This window comes from Protomyctophum bolini (genome assembly GCF_963924005.1).
Source record: "Protomyctophum bolini genome assembly, chromosome: 19".
Taxonomy (NCBI): Eukaryota; Metazoa; Chordata; class Actinopteri; order Myctophiformes; family Myctophidae; genus Protomyctophum; species Protomyctophum bolini.
In genome coordinates, this window is record NC_137880.1 from 15,742,833 (window position 1) to 15,761,133 (window position 18,301).

General features: G+C 44.4%; 1 protein-coding gene across 1 annotated transcript in view; it reads left to right on the top strand.

The window, feature by feature from the left end:
• The window catches only part of mdn1 (midasin AAA ATPase 1), an 82,055-nt gene extending 64,069 nt beyond the window's left edge, over positions 1-17,986 (top strand). Inside the window, exons 86-104 of the mRNA XM_080791158.1 lie at positions 259-393; positions 880-1,015; positions 1,916-2,094; positions 2,491-2,622; positions 2,919-3,066; positions 3,706-4,004; positions 4,433-4,594; positions 5,731-5,832; positions 6,764-6,968; positions 7,605-7,772; positions 8,149-8,303; positions 8,455-8,544; positions 9,200-9,315; positions 10,056-10,230; positions 12,322-12,395; positions 13,268-13,382; positions 14,289-14,355; positions 15,449-15,591; positions 16,055-17,986. Coding sequence (XP_080647284.1) covers positions 259-393; positions 880-1,015; positions 1,916-2,094; positions 2,491-2,622; positions 2,919-3,066; positions 3,706-4,004; positions 4,433-4,594; positions 5,731-5,832; positions 6,764-6,968; positions 7,605-7,772; positions 8,149-8,303; positions 8,455-8,544; positions 9,200-9,315; positions 10,056-10,230; positions 12,322-12,395; positions 13,268-13,382; positions 14,289-14,355; positions 15,449-15,591; positions 16,055-16,240 — 2,787 coding nt within the window. The 3' untranslated portion in view covers positions 16,241-17,986. The remainder of the gene's footprint in view (positions 1-258; positions 394-879; positions 1,016-1,915; positions 2,095-2,490; positions 2,623-2,918; positions 3,067-3,705; positions 4,005-4,432; positions 4,595-5,730; positions 5,833-6,763; positions 6,969-7,604; positions 7,773-8,148; positions 8,304-8,454; positions 8,545-9,199; positions 9,316-10,055; positions 10,231-12,321; positions 12,396-13,267; positions 13,383-14,288; positions 14,356-15,448; positions 15,592-16,054) is intronic.
• Positions 17,987-18,301: the final 315 nt, after the last annotated feature.

An 18,301-nucleotide genomic window follows, 5' to 3' on the forward strand; every position in this document is an offset into this window, starting at 1 on the left:
GTCATGTCAGGACTTTGGTAGTATATGTCCCAAACTGTTACTCTTCAGGAATAGAAATGGGGGGGAAAACATATCCTGTGTTCCAATGGATTCAATGCAGTTATTATTTTACTCACAGGCTCGTGTTAGTACTTTTAATTTAAAATATAAGACACAACGTGAGCTTGTATTGTACCGTATATCGGCTATTTTTTGCCTCTTTGTCTGACACTGTTGTATGACAAATTAGCTAATGGGAGGTGTTATGTTTGTTCTCAGGGTTTCTGCCTGCCGGAGGAGCTAATGGGAGGGGACGGTGAAGGGGCTACGGAGTTCCACGACTACGAGGGAGGCGGCATAGGAGAAGGAGAGGGACAAAAAGATGTCAGCGACAAGATTGAGAATGAAGACCAGGTGATTTACTATTTTTTATTATGCTGTAGTAATTGTAACTTTGATTTCTGGACATCCAGTTTGGTTGTGGTCTGAATTTTGCCATGGCCAGTCATCAGTGCAATGGTTATCAGCCTGATACGCTGCGTTCCGTGATTTGTTTATCACTTCGCTACTCAGTCTGGCCAGCCTCCTGTTTGACTCATATTTCATAACATCACCTGTTACGTAGTTACAGTTACTATTGGTAACTAGGACTGATACCTAGTCTGTGCTCTGTCGTATGCCTATGTCACAGACCAGAAAACAATACCATACCATAACTGATAGGCCTCCATCCACTAGGGTTTGTCTATGATTGGCACATCATACGAGTCTGGTCTGGAGCAGCATCTCTTTATTATGAAAAGTATAAATTGTGTGCTTGATTGTACAAGCATAGTTGAGTTGGATACTGGGAGACCATCGAAGACAAGACTGTAGCGCATCATGTCCGTGTCTCGGTAGGTGGAGGACACCTTCCAGGAGGGCCAGGAGAAGGAAGAACAGCAGGACAAGAAGAACATCAAGGAAGAAGACAACGCCATCGAGATGTCGGAGGACTTTGATGGCCAGATGCACGACGGTGAAGAGAGAGAGCCAGGTGGGTTATCAACTCTAAATACTACCATGTTACTACTACCATACTTATTTTTTTACTTGTGTAACAAGTGTATTGTACCGGTGTGTTCAGAGCCAGTTTCTACAACCCATAGACTCTGGTTTAAACCACACCACAGAGCAGCAGGATGGTGCAACACACCAGACCACAGTGTCTCCACAGTGGCTGGACCTGCACTTCCATACAATAAAATAAGTCGCTCTGGATATTTGCTAAATTCTTAATTGTAGTGACTTTACACGGTCATTGTAAAGTCACTTTGTTTAACCACATGAACTCTAGCATCCCTATTCTGTGCATGTCATATTAGGTGAACATTCAGCTAAAACAGACATTGAATCTAGATTGGAAACCAGTTCTAGAACCAACGTTCTTTTGGTGGAAAAGGGGCCTTTGAGAACCACTGAATTAAGCAATATTACACGACAGGGTGTGGTTTAACGTGATTATTGCCACGACAGTGATGCGATCAGGAACGAGACGAAGTCCAGTTCCGCAAGCATCACTGAAGTGAAAAACTAAGAAAATTGCTGAAAAGATTTTTTTTTTTAATGACAGATGTAGTCACTACGACCACAAATGTCCCAAGAAACTAGCTAGCCTAGCCACCGAGTTTGCTAGCGCTCTGGGAAAACAGAGCAGCTGAATTCTTTGTTTTGATTAGGTGGTGAATGGTGCTGGTTTGATCCACGGCTAGAAGCCGTTTCAACCAATCAGATTGCTTCCTCGAAACGACCTGTTGTAGAATTAGGCAATCACATTCGGGAAATGAGAATATTCTCATCCTTCACCAGCATTTTGTAAACCAATAGGGTTCTGTGAATGTAATGTACTAAATGTAACCACACATCTCCCGGCTCGCGTCTCTTTGACCGCTTGCAGGTGAAGATGAAGAGGAGGAGTCGGACAAGGAGGATGACGAGGAGCTGGACAAGAAGATGGGCGACCTGGGCGACGGCCAGACGGACACGCTGGACGAGAGGATGTGGGGCGACGATGAGGACGATGAAGAGCAAGATGGCAGCGACAAGGAGGAGGAGTCTGGCAACGGCATGGACCAGGTACGTGCAAGCGGTTGCGATTGTCACGGTCAGATGTTGTTTTCTTTTCTTTTCTTTTTTATATAGGGCTTAAAGTGGTTTGCGGTGGGGCACCCGCTGGCCTAGCGGTACAGGCACATACAACATAGGTGCATGGCATGCCTGACAGCATGTCGTGGGTTTGAGTATCGATTCATTCCCTTTCCCAACTCTCTGTTTCCTGGCTATCTCCATTATGTCCTATCAATAAGGGCAGAAAAGACCAAAAATATCTTTAAATAAAGTGGTTTACGGTGTGCACTGAGAACTATTTGACCATACTACTCACAAGGTGATCATTTTGCTCTTGCGTCACAAAGTGTCGATTTGTTGTGGCTTATGTCAACCAGTCCATCCAAACCTCGTTTGTCTCCTCAGGGGGAGTCAGAATTAGTCGCCAAAGATGACAACCTGGACGCCGCAGATCCCAATAAAGACCAGAAGAAGAACCAGGACAAGGAGGATCAGATGGACGAGGACAAAGAGAAGATCCATGAACAAGGAGACGAGGTAGTGTTTTGGACGATTCCAGACGTTTACATCTGTAAATTAGGCATAACTCTTAGTTAGTGCCGTTCTCTAACCGTTTCACTCAACTAGAGATTGGAGAGAATGACACGTTTCTGTGGGTGAAACACATTCAGAGATCATTTTCTTTTGTGCTTTAAGATTTTAAGAATCAGTAAGCATAGTTTTGTCAGGGAGGTTTTCTCCTCTGTTTCAGCAACTACGTTTAGTTTAGACGTCGCCGGGTGTATCGACGCGGCAACGAGGCTAAACTCTCCCCTAAATGTCTCTTTTTGAAGAGGGAGTTCGATGAGAACGAGGTGGACCCCTACTACGGCAAGCAGGAGAAGAAGGCGGACCCCGAGGCCATAGACCTCCCTGAGGAGCTCAACCTGGACCAGGAGGACGAGCAGGGGGACCAGGACGAAGGGGACGGCGAGGGGGACGGTGAGATGGTCAACCGCTCACACTAGTATGGAGGCACCACAACTTAGAGTTCCAACATTCCAATAGACTTCCGTTGTCAATACACTGGCATGAGTGCCTCTCCTAGTGTAGTAACCTGTGAGGCTGGGTAAATGTACTGTATCTTTATTACATTTTTTCTTATATGTGATGTATTGTCTTACCTTGTGGGCCACGAGCCTGTAATAAAGCTTATGTAATGGAGAATATTTACATGATATTCAGTAACATATTGCCAGAACCAACCTACTAGTTTGGAATTTGTTTAGGTGTGCTCTGAGAGAACAACCAGAATAACAAGGATGCAGCACTCGCCTTGCTACTTTACCTATTGTTCACACATACTGTAAGTTCCAGCGTGGAACTCTCTTAATGGGTGTTTATGAAGCACAATCAATACATGAACGACATGATCGCATCTCGGTGATAATCGTTTTATTTTTGGGAGGGGCTCAGAGGAATTAATTGCTGTGTTCATTTGACAACATATTTTAACTGTAGAGAACTTGACGCAGAAGTCACTATGAACTTGTGAGGCTATTTTTACTAGTGTGCGACCGAATTATAAAATGTGTCTGAAGTATTAAATAAAAGTTTTGCTATTTTCTTCTTCCCTGCCAGAGGAGAACCCCTTTGACATCGAGGAGAAGCCCCCGAACCTGGACGAGAAGGAGGGTGGAGAGAAAGAGGGAGAGGAGGAGGACGGAGCCGAGGCGATGGAGGAGGACCAGCCTGGCCAACCGGGCGAGGAGGAGAAGGACCAGGAGGCCCAGCCTGAGGAGAAAGAGGAGGGAGAAGGAGAGCGTGCAGAGGACGACAAGGATTCTGCTGAGAAAGAGGAGGAGGAGAAGGATGAAGGACAAGAGGCAGGGAAACAAGAAGATCTGGCCGTTCCAAAGGACAAGGGACAGAATCCTAAAGTATGTTTTGTGAGCTTATAGATAAGCTCCTTTGTTTGACAAAGTATAGAGGGCCGAAGTGATTGTTTTAATAAATGTTTGTCAATTTACCCCAAATTGAACATTTTAATATTTGGCATTAATTATAACTGTTAAAAATCTTGCACAGTATAACTATAAGATAACACTTATTAAAACATGCAACGCTTGGGTCACCAAGACATTCTTCAAGCATGTTGGTAAAGGAGCGACTTGGACACTCATGCATGAGTTCAAGTCCGTTGCTCTCCCCAAGTTGGCGGAGGGTGTGTAGTACCCAGGATCACATTAGATAATTGAAAATGTATATAAAAAGCATGTTGGTATTATACAAATGATAGTCATTAGTGGAAGTGGAACATTTGCAATCCGTGCCGCCAGCTGTTCATGACTGTTCTGTCTACTTCCAGGAGGAGGATGAAGAGGAGGGCCCCGGTGAGGACGAGGAGCAGCCGGAGTCTACAGACAGGAAGGAGCACAACACGGACGGACAGACTGGAGAGGAGAACGTCCAGAGTGACACGGCTGTGGAGCTGGCTGGAGAGGCCTCGGAGAGAGACCAGGCTAAGGAGGTACAGTATGTCTGTATGTCTGTGGAGCTGGCTGGAGAGGCCTCAGAGAGAGACCAGGCTAAGGAGGTACAGTATGTCTGTGGAGATGGCTGGAGAGGCCTCAGAGAGAGACCAGGCTAAGGAGGTACAGTATGGCTGTATGTCTGTAGAGAGGCCTCAGAGAGAGACCAGGCTAAGGAGGTACAGTATGTCTGTGGAGCTGGCTGGAGAGGCCTCAGAGAGAGACCAGGCTAAGGAGGTACAGTATGGCTGTATGTCTGTAGAGAGGCCTCAGAGAGAGACCAGGCTAAGGAGGTACAGTATGTCTGTATGTCTGTGGAGCTGGCAGGAGAGGCCTTGGAGAGAGACCAGGCTAAGGAGGTACAGTATGTCTGTACTGTATGTCTGTGGAGCTGGCAGGAGAGGCCTCGGAGAGAGACCAGGCTAAGGAGGTACAGTATGTCTGTACTGTATGTCTGTGGAGCTGGCAGGAGAGGCCTCGGAGAGAGACCAGGCTAAGAAGGTACAGTATGTCTGTCACCATGTGGTCATTTCACTCAAGAGAGACTACACAATTACATTTGTTCTCCCTCAGTTGAGCACAAAAAGCGATCATTATGATGTTGTTTAATTTTTAGCTATACAAAAGCATGGAGATTATTTTGTCAAAGAACTCAAATTCGGATGAATCTCCGCCATCATAAAGTTATTGGTTTAGACATGTGACAAAAACATCTCCATGCATTCTAGGCTGCATGGGGTGTGTAATTGATAGAAAATAATTATTTGGGGGAACTACTCCTAAACTCTATTTCCCAGGTGCCCATAGTTGTCAGAAGAGAAGTTCTTATGGAGGATGTAATAAAAAAGTACAGTAGTCTACCTGATGAGTTTGTAACAAGCGGGTTGCCGGGTCAAGACCTGTTCTTTGTGTAACAAGTGTATTGTACCGGTGTGTTCAGAGCCAGTTTCTACAACCATAGACTCTGGTTTAAACCACACCACAGAGCAGCAGGACGGTGCAACACACCAGACCACAGTCTCCACAGTGGCTGGACCTGCACTGCCATACAATAAAACCTTCATAAGTCGCTCTGGATATTTGCTAAATGCTTAATTGTAGATGTTGAAACAGTGCATTGCTTTTCGTTTGTCAGGAGCACGGCAGCGGGTCGGCCGATGCCAGCCAGTCAGAGGGCCACCAGTCCAAGCTCATGGCCAGAATGGCTTCTCAGAGACACACTCAGAGCAAGACGCAGGTACGTACAGTACAGCCTCCCAGGAGGAGGCAGGTCATCCCCGTTTCCTTTTAATCGTTAGATTGATGATAGATAGTGATGCATTTATCACATAAGCATGTTATACGTTGCTGTACAGCAACTACTGTTTGCCACATGTTGAGAGCTTGTTCAACAACTACCGTATGCTTGTAGATCGGCTATTTTAGGCAGTCTTTCCAAAAATGGGTGAAAATGACCTATCCATCAACAATATATATAATATAAATATAAATATTTAGGACGACCGATTCTACTCTATGGCTCCGAGACATGGAGACATTCAAAGAAACAAGAGAATCGGTTGGATGGCACTTACACCCGCCTTCTAATGAGAGCGCAAAATCTGTCTTGGAAGAGCCACCCATCGACTAATCTAATATACGGCAACCTTCCTCGTGTTTCTTCACTGGTCGGATCCAGAAGAGCACAGTTTGCCGGCCACTGCTACAGAGCTGACAATGAGGTTATATCTTCCCTTCTTCTCTGGAGTCCTGCCTCAGGGCAGACCAGAGGTAGAAAGCTGTCGTTCCCTGATATCATCGCTAGGGACACATGCTTCAGTAGGGCAGGAACTGGGGGGTGGCAATGAAGGACCGGGAAGTCTGGTGTAGCATTGTGGAATCCATGATCTCGACCTTAGTCGAAAAATGATGATGATGATGTCTCTAACCCATTTTGGGCGGGAACCCCTTTACGTTGTGCTTTAGCTATTGAAAAATAGCAGATCTACAAGCTCATGAGCTTGTAGGACTGCTATTTTTTTTTTATCGAAGAAGAACTGACATAGAAACATAGCTTTTTCAGAAAAAAATACATTTTTAGAATCTGATCTCAGGTCAGAATGGGATAATGTCAAACCCCCTGTTCCGCTCACCGTTTGTCCCGTTTCTCCGTCGCCTGCTTACTTCAGAGCTTCAAGAGGAAACCCGGCCAGGCGGACAACGAGCGCTCCACGGGAGACTACAACGAGCGCATCAACAAGCGCCTGCGCACCGTGGAGAGCTGCAAGGACCGGACGGAGGACACGCGGCAGGGCCAGGCTGAGGCGCAGCAGGAGTCAGACCTGTACGAGCACATCAAACAGGGCGAGACGGCCTACGACACTCAGACATATGGTCAGTGATTTGTTTTATGATGGTGCTTTATGTGCTTCTGTGCCGTGCCGGTAGAAACGTTCTTAAGCCATTTAAGACCTGAGGTCGATTCCACAAAATGCCTTCTAAATCAGTAATTAGCTGATTGTACCAGACGCGATGTGAGCTTGTATATCTGCTATGTTATTTAAAATCCTTTCCTGGTTTTAGTGGGTTAAATAGAATGAAGTTAAATCAACAAGTAGACCTGATAGATCAATGCTCTAGTATGTTAAGTTTGTAGCCAGATTGTCAGTAGTTCAAGGCCCACCCATGTCATTTTGTGTGTATATCATTGTGTAACACATATTGTACTGGTGTGTTCAGAGCCAGTTTCTCGAAGCCATAGACTCTGGTTTTACCACACCACACAGCAGCAGGATGGTGCAAAATACAAATAACAATAACAATACGAATAATTCCAGACCACTATTTGCACAGTGGCTGGACCAACACCTTCCCTACATTTTGACCTTGTACTTTGTATGTTGCTCCGGAGCCTTAAGTTGGGAACTAATGGTTCCCGAGCTATGTGGCCCATCGGTCAGGAACAACAACAGGGTATCTGAGTCTGAGGTGGCTCAACTGGTGTGTAAAAGTGTGTGTTTTCGTGTGTAGATGTCGCCAGCACAGACCAGCAGAAACCAGCTGGGCCTCAACAAGACCAGGACAAAGATGACGACGACATTGCCATGGATACCGGGGAGCAGGAGGAGGACTTGCAGGCGGTCGACGCCCCAGAGCTGAAGCCAGAACAGCTGGACTCCACCAAGACCTCCCAGAAAGGTTTATCATTTACTCTACAATTATTTGTTTGAACACTTGTTTGTGTCGGGCATTGTTGTGTGCATACCGGTTCACTTTGACCCCACATTTGTCATACAGACACAGTACCTACTGTATGTACAAGACAATATGTCCACAATAAAACTGCATTTGTGCTTTATTAACCACTTTAAACCTAGCATCCCTATTCAGGGCATGTTCTGAACCGTATATACATGTAGAAATCATTTTGAAAATGGATCTACAAACTTACAACATGTCGAGTCACGACACATTGTGAGGTGGTCAATCGTCGAGTTTCGCTCGCAATTATATGACTGAGTATACAGGGCTTAAGTGGTTATTTAAAGTCACATCTAATTGTTTGTAATTGCAGCGAGTGTGGACGGTGGAGAGATGGAGACCCAGACGCACAGAGAGGAGGAGGAGAGACGGAGAGACAGAGAACAGGGCGAGGATGAAGAGCATCCAGAGAGATGCACCGAGTCCACCATCCACACTGTCCCAGAGCTGCTCATGGACCTGGACCAGGTACTGAATGATGATGGGTGGATGTGGAACAGATATAAACCTTAGATGGATATCGTCTCGAACAGAATGATGGATGACAACACGCTGAAGTCTCTGTGTGTCTCTGTGTGTGTGTGTGTGTCCGTGTGTGTCCGTGTGTGTCCGTGTCCAGAGAGCGGAGGTGGACCCAGAGGAGATCAGAAGAGAGATGGAGCTGCAGTTGGAAGCCTGGCAGAAACAAGCCCCCGGAGATGCAGAGGAGGTGACGTCACCCGTTTCTTTTATTAGCACAAGAAAGTTAAAATCACAAAAAAGGAAGAATACACAATCAGATACAGTGCAGAAGTTAGAAGCCCATGGTATACAATCTGTAATTCCACCCGACAACCTGGAAGCTGTCATTTTCATCGTTGGACCCAGAAGGGTATTTGACCGATCACGACAGTGTTCATGAAAATGTATATCATTTGTATTTCACTCTGCTAAGCAGCTAGTGAGCTAGGGTAAGGATTAGACCATTTTATTTTACATGACTGCACAGTTGAAACAGAAGAGAGTTGTAAGAGGGTCGCCAAGTTCAAGTGTATTGTACCGGTGTGTTCAGAGCCAGTTTCTACAACCATAGACTCTGGTTTAAACCACACCACAGAGCAGCAGGATGGTGCAACACACCAGACCACAGTGTCTCCACAGTGGCTGGACCTGCACTTCCATACAATAAAACCTTTTTAAGTCACTGTGGATATTTGCTGAATGCATAATTGACTAATTGTAGCTGTTGAGTTTTGTTCCTAAATAAGATATCAAGCCATCCGAAAACTTGACCAAAAGTCAAACTCATTATTAAAACCTGCATCAGCTTTTATTTCGTTTTTTGTTTTGATGACAAACTCTTGTTGTTTCTATTTGTGATGCAGGAGAGTGCAGCGGCGGCCATGTGGCATCAGTACCAGACGCTGACCTCTGCCCTTTCCCAGCAGCTGTGTGAACAGCTCCGCCTCATCCTGGAACCCACTCAGGCCGCTAAGCTCAAGTCAGTACAGTACAGTACAGTACAGTACAGTACAGTACAGTACAGTACAGTACAGTACAGTACAGTACAGTACAGTACAGTACAGTACAGTACCACATACAGTAGCTCACATGTCTTCAAGACTACCACGACTGATTTCAGTCATTTGGATTCCATGTCATGCACCGACAATAGCAGTTTGGATGACTTATAAAGAAGCCAACGTTAGCGTAGCTGATTTTGCTTCCAGTTCATTTTGGTGTGAGTTTTAACAAATCATCATGCAAGCCATGGCAGGGAAGGGACTATCACTATACAGACAATTCTGACCGTAAATGAGTTAAATTCACGCCCTGCTTGATCATACTACATCGTCACACAAAAGCATCAAAAGTCGCAGATCTGCAAGCTCGCAAAGCCACACATTTTGAGCTTGTGGATCTGCTACTTTTTTTCATTTGAATCCTGAAAAGTAACATTTTTGGACATATTAGGGTTCCACCCGACAGAGACAAAATAACAGTGTAATCAGAATGACCTGCAGGCTGAACAAAGCCTGCGGCATTCATCCTGACAATACAATTAATAGGGATAGGATGTTAGGTTCTTAGCTTGCTTATGATCCTTTCTATGTATTTGATGTATTACCTTGTGTTGTTCTTGCGTACTGTAAATCGCTCCGGATTAAGAGCGTCTGCTAAATGCCTAAATTGTAAATTGGATCCATCACAGCATTGTCTGACAAAGAATGCTTTGCACAGGGGAGACTACCGCACAGGGAAGCGGCTCAACATGAGGAAGGTGATCCCCTACATCGCCAGCCAGTTCCGCAAAGACAAGATCTGGCTGAGGAGAACCAAACCCAGCAAGAGAGAGTACCAGATCTGTGTGGCCATCGACGACTCCTCCAGCATGGTGGATAACCACTCCAAACAGGTCAGCACACATCTACCACATACCTAGTTAAAACAAACAGGTCAGCACACATCTACCACATACCTAGTTAAAACAAACAGGTCAGCACACATCTACCACATACCTAGTTAAAACAAACAGGTCAGCACACATCTACCACATACCTAGTTAAAACAAACAGGTCAGCACACATCTACCACATACCTAGTTAAAACAAACAGGTCAGCACACATCTACCACATACCGAGTTAAAACAAACAGGTCAGCACACATCTACCACATACCTAGTTAAAACAAACAGGTCAGCACACATCTACCACATACCGAGTTAAAACAAACAGGTCAGCACACATCTACCACATACCTAGTTAAAACAAACAGGTCAGCACACATCTACCACATACCTAGTTAAAACAAACGGGTCAGCACACATCTACCACATACCTAGTTAAAACAAACGGGTCAGCACACATCTACCACATACCTAGTTAAAACAAACAGGTCAGCACACATCTACCACATGCCTAGTTAAAACAAACAGGTCAGCACACATCTACCACATACCTAGTTAAAACAAACAGGTCAGCACACATCTACCACATACCTAGTTAAAACAAACAGGTCAGCACACATCTACCACATACCTAGTTAAAACAAACAGGTCAGCACACATCTACCACATACCTAGTTAAAACAAACAGGTCAGCACACATCTACCACATACCTAGTTAAAACAAACAGGTCAGCACACATCTACCACATACCTAGTTAAAACAAACAGGTCAGCACACATCTACCACATACCTAGTTAAAACAAACAGGTCAGCACACATCTACCACATACCTAGTTAAAACAAACAGGTCAGCACACATCTACCACATACCTAGTTAAAACAAACAGGTCAGCACACATCTACCACATGCCGAGTTAAAACAAACAGGTCAGCACACATCTACCACATACCTAGTTAAAACAAACAGGTCAGCACACATCTACCACATACTGAGTTAAAACAAACAGGTCAGCACACATCTACCACATACTGAGTTAAAACAAACAGGTCAGCACACATCTACCACATACCTAGTTAAAACAAACGGGTCAGCACACATCTACCACATACCTAGTTAAAACAAACAGGTCAGCACACATCTACCACATACCTAGTTAAAACAAACAGGTCAGCACACATCTACCACATACCTAGTTAAAACAAACAGGTCAGCACACATCTACCACATACCTAGTTAAAACAAACAGGTCAGCACACATTTACCACATACCTAGTTAAAACAAACAGGTCAGCACACATCTACCACATACCGAGTTAAAACAAACAGGTCAGCACACATCTACCACATACAGAGTTAAAACAAACAGGTCAGCACACATCTACCACATACCGAGTTAAAACAAACAGGTCAGCACACATCTACCACATACCGAGTTAAAACAAACAGGTCAGCACACATCTACCACATACTGAGTTAAAACAAACAGGTCAGCACACATCTACCACATACAGAGTTAAAACAAACAGGTCAGCACACATCTACCACATACCGAGTTAAAACAAACAGGTCAGCACACATCTACCACATACCGAGTTAAAACAAACAGGTCAGCACACATCTACCACATACCGAGTTAAAGCAAACAAACAGGTCAGCACACATCTACCACATACCGAGTTAAAACAAACAGGTCAGCACACATCTACCACATACCGAGTTAAAACAAACGGGTCAGCACACATCTACCACATACCGAGTTAAAACAAACAGGTCAGCACACATCTACCACATACCGAGTTAAAACAAACAGGTCAGCACACATCTACCACATACCTACAGTAGTTAAAACAAACAGGTCAGCACACATCTACCACATACCGAGATAAAACGGAAGAAGGCTGTATTAAAACGTTGTTGACTATCTACTTAATTGTGTTCTCCAGGCCAGAAAGTTTTTTTTCTTTTTTTGCCACTCAAGTCGGGTACGCTGATGTCCTGTGCATATAGCTCTATTGTTCTTTCTTACAGCACAGATAGATAAACGGTTAAACTACTGTACAAACCGATGAAGTCCTGTTTGTGTCCTCTATGTTCCAGCTGGCTTTTGAATCCCTGTCGGTGATCGCCAATGCCCTCACTCTGTTGGAGGTGGGCCAGGTCTCTGTATGCAGGTAAGAACAATGTCCTCACTCTGTTGGAGGTGGGCCAGGTCTCTGTATGCAGGTAAGAACAATGTCCTCACTCTGTTGGAGGTGGGCCAGGTCTCTGTATGCAGGTAAGAACAATGTCCTCACTCTGTTGGAGGTGGGCCAGGTCTCTGTATGCAGGTAAGAACAATGTCCTCACTCTGTTGGAGGTGGGCCAGGTCTCTGTATGCAGGTAAGAACAATGTCCTCACTCTGTTGGAGGTGGGCCAGGTCTCTGTATGCAGGTAAGAACAATGTCCTCACTCTGTTGGAGGTGGGCCAGGTCTCTGTATGCAGGTAAGAACAATGTCCTCACTCTGTTGGAGGTGGGCCAGGTCTCTGTATGCAGGTAAGAACAATGTCCTCACTCTGTTGGAGGTGGGCCAGGTCTCTGTATGCAGGTAAGAACAATGTCCTCACTCTGTTGGAGGTGGGCCAGGTCTCTGTATGCAGGTAAGAACTCACTGCATCAGGCTTATTGGATTCATTTGCTCACGGGTGATGAAACCAAAAAGCATTATCCTAGGAGCCCACTTAACCTCGAAAGATAGAAAAGTGTCACAGAAAATTGATTGATGTCTGGTACAGTAAGTGACTCCTAGAGACATTGTGGACCACTTTCAAAATTGTATTTTTTAAAATTTGAAGGAGGAAAAAAATAATGAATAGAAAATAGATGAGCTAAGCTTGTATATTCTTTATTTTCTCCACTTTTGTGTGAGTGACACTGCTGTACGACAATAAAATAGGGGTTAAGTTGTTAAGCCTGTCTGAGTACAGTTACAGTATGCGTGCTGTTATCCCCTGTCTCCCTAACATGTCTTTGACAAAGAGCTAACATGTATTTGTATTCGCAGTTTCGGGGAGACCGTGCAGCTCCTCCACCCTTTCCAGCAGCAGTTCAACGACGAATCAGGAGCCAGGATACTGAGACTGTGTCAGTTCCAGCAGAAGAAGACCAGGATAGCACAGGTAGGAGTCACACGTTCACAAAACTACAAGCTACAACAAACTGCTTCCAAACATGGCCTCCCCACCCCATAGCCTTCCTTCTACAACAGGGGTGCATGTGTTTGGTTGGACACCCTACCCAAAACCCTAACCGCACACGGACACCACGGGTGATTTTTTTTAACCCACCACGGGTTAGTTTTAACCCGCCACGCATGTCGGGAGCCACGGATGACTGTTAACTCGCAGCACGGGTGATTTTTAACCCACAGCAAGGGTGTTGTCGGACTAATGACTATAGGACTTGGTATGTCTAACCAACGTATGCACCCCCTACAACAGTGTATCTCAAAACGTCTTCATTTCAAGGACCCCCTATAACTCAGAGAGTACAAATGGAACTTACAGACATGTACAGTAAGTGTTCATTTGGTTGCATTCGTACACTCTCAGTGTTACAGATTTGTAAGGGTTCATTTGGTTCCTTATTATCAATAATGTTGGGAGGGTCCATTTGGAACCTCCTCAAGGAACCGCGGTGCACCCCTGACACCACTTTGAGAACCACTGTTCTACAATCATTCTGCATAGCAATACACACAGGCACTACATGGGGTATAAGTTATTTTACAAACTTCTTGTGTTTATTTTCGTAAATAAATGCCCAGCTTGATCATGCTACAGTGTCACACAAAAGTATCAAAGCAGATCTGTAAGCTTGTGGTGAGAATTAAGTGATGCGTTTTGAGCTCGAAGATCTGCTACTTTTGCTATTTTTGCTATTGTTTTTTTTTACACTTTTAACGATAAACAAAACGATACATACTGAAATATTATGGCCACAGTTTTAAATAAATCTGCTCGGAAGACAATAATTGCAACAATTTCACGTTCAGATCAATGACTGACTGTGTCTGTGCTCTGCAGTTTCTAGAGACGTCCGCTAAAATGTTTGTATCAGCGCGACAGAAGACGGCAGGATCGCCAAACGCAGGTAATGTGTTCTACGTAACGTTTGTGCATGCACTGTAGACAACCGCACAATACAAATATTGAATAGGTTTGGAGATTGTCTATTAGTCTGTCCTATTAGACAGTGTGACATGTTTTCAAGTTGGGTGCATGGCCGTTAATACGGTTTTCTGAAATACTATAAAAAAGAAGAAAGCACAAACTTGCGTAGTACCTTAGTGCTTGCTTACTGACTCGAATGAAGAATGTGTGTACCAGACACCAGGAAATAATCTTTCATACACAATCTTTCTTGCCACTTAAACCCTATATACTTCATTGCCCCTCTACACCAAATCTCTGTCACTGAATATTCGCTACTTTGACATGCCCATTATGGGGACACTGGGGTTCATTTGGTTAAAGATACCGGTGGAGGTTGTAACATCGCTGTGTGACTGGTTTACCTCGTCGCGTAACCTTTCTGCCCTGACTAACAGACACACTCATGAATGCACCGCTGATTGAATCCACCCCTCTCTGGGTCCATGCCCAGATTGTATCTCAGGTCCAACAAACAAGCCTTCAGTGTGTCACCATGAGACCAGGATCAGAGCCAAGTCCTCCAGGTCAAAAGCAGGCCTTTGTTGTGTCCACAAAGGCCCCGGTGGAGCAAATGTTAGCGCTGTATGGAGCTGGGCTACAGGCCATGTCAGAAACCCAGTATCATTCTCCCAGTGAAGGTGGCTCAGCGACCTAGATGTCTATCGAAACAAAAAAAAGAAGCCTTTGTAGATGGGCAGTAGAGGCTCACCTGGTAAATGGTGTATTTATATAGCGCTTTTATCCAAAGCGCTTTACATAATTGTACATTATTACATTACATTCACCCATTCATACACCGATGACGGAGGAAACCAACCTGCACATCGGTAGCAATTAGGGTTCTTGCTCAAGGACAGTTCAACAGTAACTCTGGGGGAGCCCGGGATCAAACTGGGAACCTCGCGGTTCCCATCCAGCCGCGCTACTGGCCACTCTACCCATGTGCACGGATAGTGCAGATAAGTTAAAAATATATATAATTTGATTGTGATGATACGATTTCGTCCGTTTGTGCCTTTCTCTGTCCACAGAGACAGCCCAGCTGTTGCTGGTGGTGTCGGATGGACGAGGTCTCTTCCTGGAGGGGAAGGACAAGGTGACGGCCGCTGTGCAGGCGGCGCGAAGCGCCAACGTCTTTGTCATCTTTGTGGTGCTGGACAACCCCAACTCAAGGGTAAGGGCAGTCTCAAATTAATACATGTTGATGTTTGTTGCTTTTGTGTAGATGATCAGTGCCTTTCTGTGCCCCAGGGCACACCAATGGACTTGTCAAAATCTCAAGGCACACTATTCATAGCGGGAATAGTCAATCTACGAGCTCTTTTTTTTTGTTCGCCTATTATAAAGCCATTAAAACCGGGAGAGCACTACCGATTTAGAACACGTTTGTAGATTCGTACACTGGTCTCAATGGGTTGAAAATGAAATTATGTTATCCCCCCCCCCCCCCCCCCTGGGGTCGCAGAGAGTTCCACAAACTTTTGTGTAATGCTTTTTAAGCTGATGTCTGTTTTATGGTAAGTGGAGCTTCCCAGCGTAAGATTGTCCCACGTACGCATGTGCCTGAACACAGTGCATCTAAGTGACAAATTAACTGAATGGGAATGTCTCTACCTTCTCGTATTGACTCCCTTCAGGACTCCATCCTGGACATCAAGGTTCCCATCTTCAAAGGGCCGGGGGAGCTGCCAGAGATCCGCTCCTACATGGACGAGTTCCCCTTCCCCTTCTACATCATCCTGCGTGACGTCAACGCCTTGCCCGAGACCCTGAGCGATGCGCTGAGGCAGTGGTTCGAACTCGTCACGGCCACCGACCACTAACGCCGCCGAACGAGAAGCCATTGTTATTCTTAATTTTTGTTTTGTTTTTCTTTTTGTTTTCCCCCCCAAAAAACTGAGAGGCGAGGGCGGCAGCCAGCCACCTGCACAAATGCCACACTTCGGGCCGCTACGCCTCTCAAAAACCACAGAACTCTGAAAGAAAACACATAAATAAAACGAGGACTCCAAAAAGACGGATTTTCCGCTGTACATGTGCCTTTATTTTCTTATTTTTACTCTGATTTTTAGTAGACTCTGTAGAGTTTGATAGCGAGACCCTTTTGCCGTTTTCTGTCTTTGTCTTCATCAGGGGAATTCTGGAAGTTAACTCTTTTTTGTAATGTAACGAGGATTGCTTTAACTTGCACGTCTCTTAAAAGAAATGATAGAAAATGAAATGTGATTCCCTTGTGTATGAATACACCTCAGTGAAGAGTCCAGTAAAATACCTCTTTCTCCCACCTTGTACTATATACCCCCTCCTTCCCCCTCCTTCATGTTTGTGTGGATGTCTTAGTCAGTGTTGCAATTGCTCATCAGAATCACTCATCTTTCAATGTGAACACATCATAAAGGCCCCTTTTCCACCAATAGAACTTTGATTTTAGAACTGGTTCCGTTCTAGATTCTTGGAACCTTGGTGCTTTATACAGGACCGGCTGCGAACCGGCTTGCGTTTCCTCCTGTATCATAGTGACACCCCCACTTTGGCTTATTTTATTACTTTTAGGATTCTGTCTTCTGAACCAAATCATTTTCAGTGGAAACACTCTGAACTGGTTCAAAATTAGGCAAGGAAGAAAGAACGGAACAGATTCCAACCTGGTGGAAAAGTGGCCACAGAGTTGTGAACTTTGTATGAAAAAACAACCCCCCTTCATGATGCCATGACTAGGGCTGCAACTATCATTTATTTAGTCAGAGATTAGTTTATTGATAACTTTGTCGGTTAATCGAATAATCGAGAAGCGGGTTATTTTTAAATACAAATCGATGAAATTAAAATTTGGTTTGACTTTTTTTCTTTTTATACACTTTGTTAAGAGTGTTGTAAAATGTTGCACAATGGTGTCACACAAAAATAGCAAAAATAGCCAATACAATATGAGCTTGTAGAGTGGCTATTTCATTTATTTGATTTTGTATCGATTATTATGAATCGATTGTTTTTTATTATCAAGAATTATATTGATTAGTTCAATTAACTGTTGCACCCTAGCCCTAGTCATTTACGGACATCACGAGTCACTTAAATGAAGAGCTAATTGTGCCTTGGAGAGGAAATGGTATTGTAACCGTATTGCATCTCACATTTGCACCCAAATCATCTGTTGTAACGGTCGCTTACAGACCCAGTATTTTCAGAAAATGCAGTTCTTATGCACTTTGAACTAGCACAGGGACTGCTGCGGACTTATCCAATTTTGATAGAACGCTCCAATAACTCCACTTTTTGTGGTCTAAAGACTCGTATCTGCCACTTTCATTTTATAAAGTGTGTGTGTTTGTGTGCGTGTGTGTGCGTGTGTGCACTGCTGAGTTTAGGAATACATCACGTTGTCCCAGATTAGGAGAAGATTCGACAGTGTTTGGATTGTGCTCACTGATGTGTTTTTGTTTTTGCATTATGCACACAAATGTAAGCAGGCATCCCTTATATTCAAGAGGTTGTTTCTTCATACTACCCATCCATTAATCCATAACACGTTACAGTATGACAATGACAATAAAACGTTTCAAATACCACTTTAGTTTTCTGCTGTGACATGTAATGCAGTGGTTCTCAAAGTGGGGTCCAGGGACTCTCTCAGGGTTCTGGTTTGTTTGATTGATTTATTAACAGTTTTCAGAATTACAGTACATTTCAAGTACAACTCAATACAAAAACTTAACTGTGAGTGGACGACACCATAAAGCATTACACTTGTTTACAATAGGGCTCGTTGAGATTTGAAAGTTTGAGAACCACTTAATGTAATGTTCATTCCTCTCCGGCCCACTAGATGGAGACAGATTCCATGTTACTTTTCTTTTACTGGGGCAGCAAACCCGAAGTTCCGT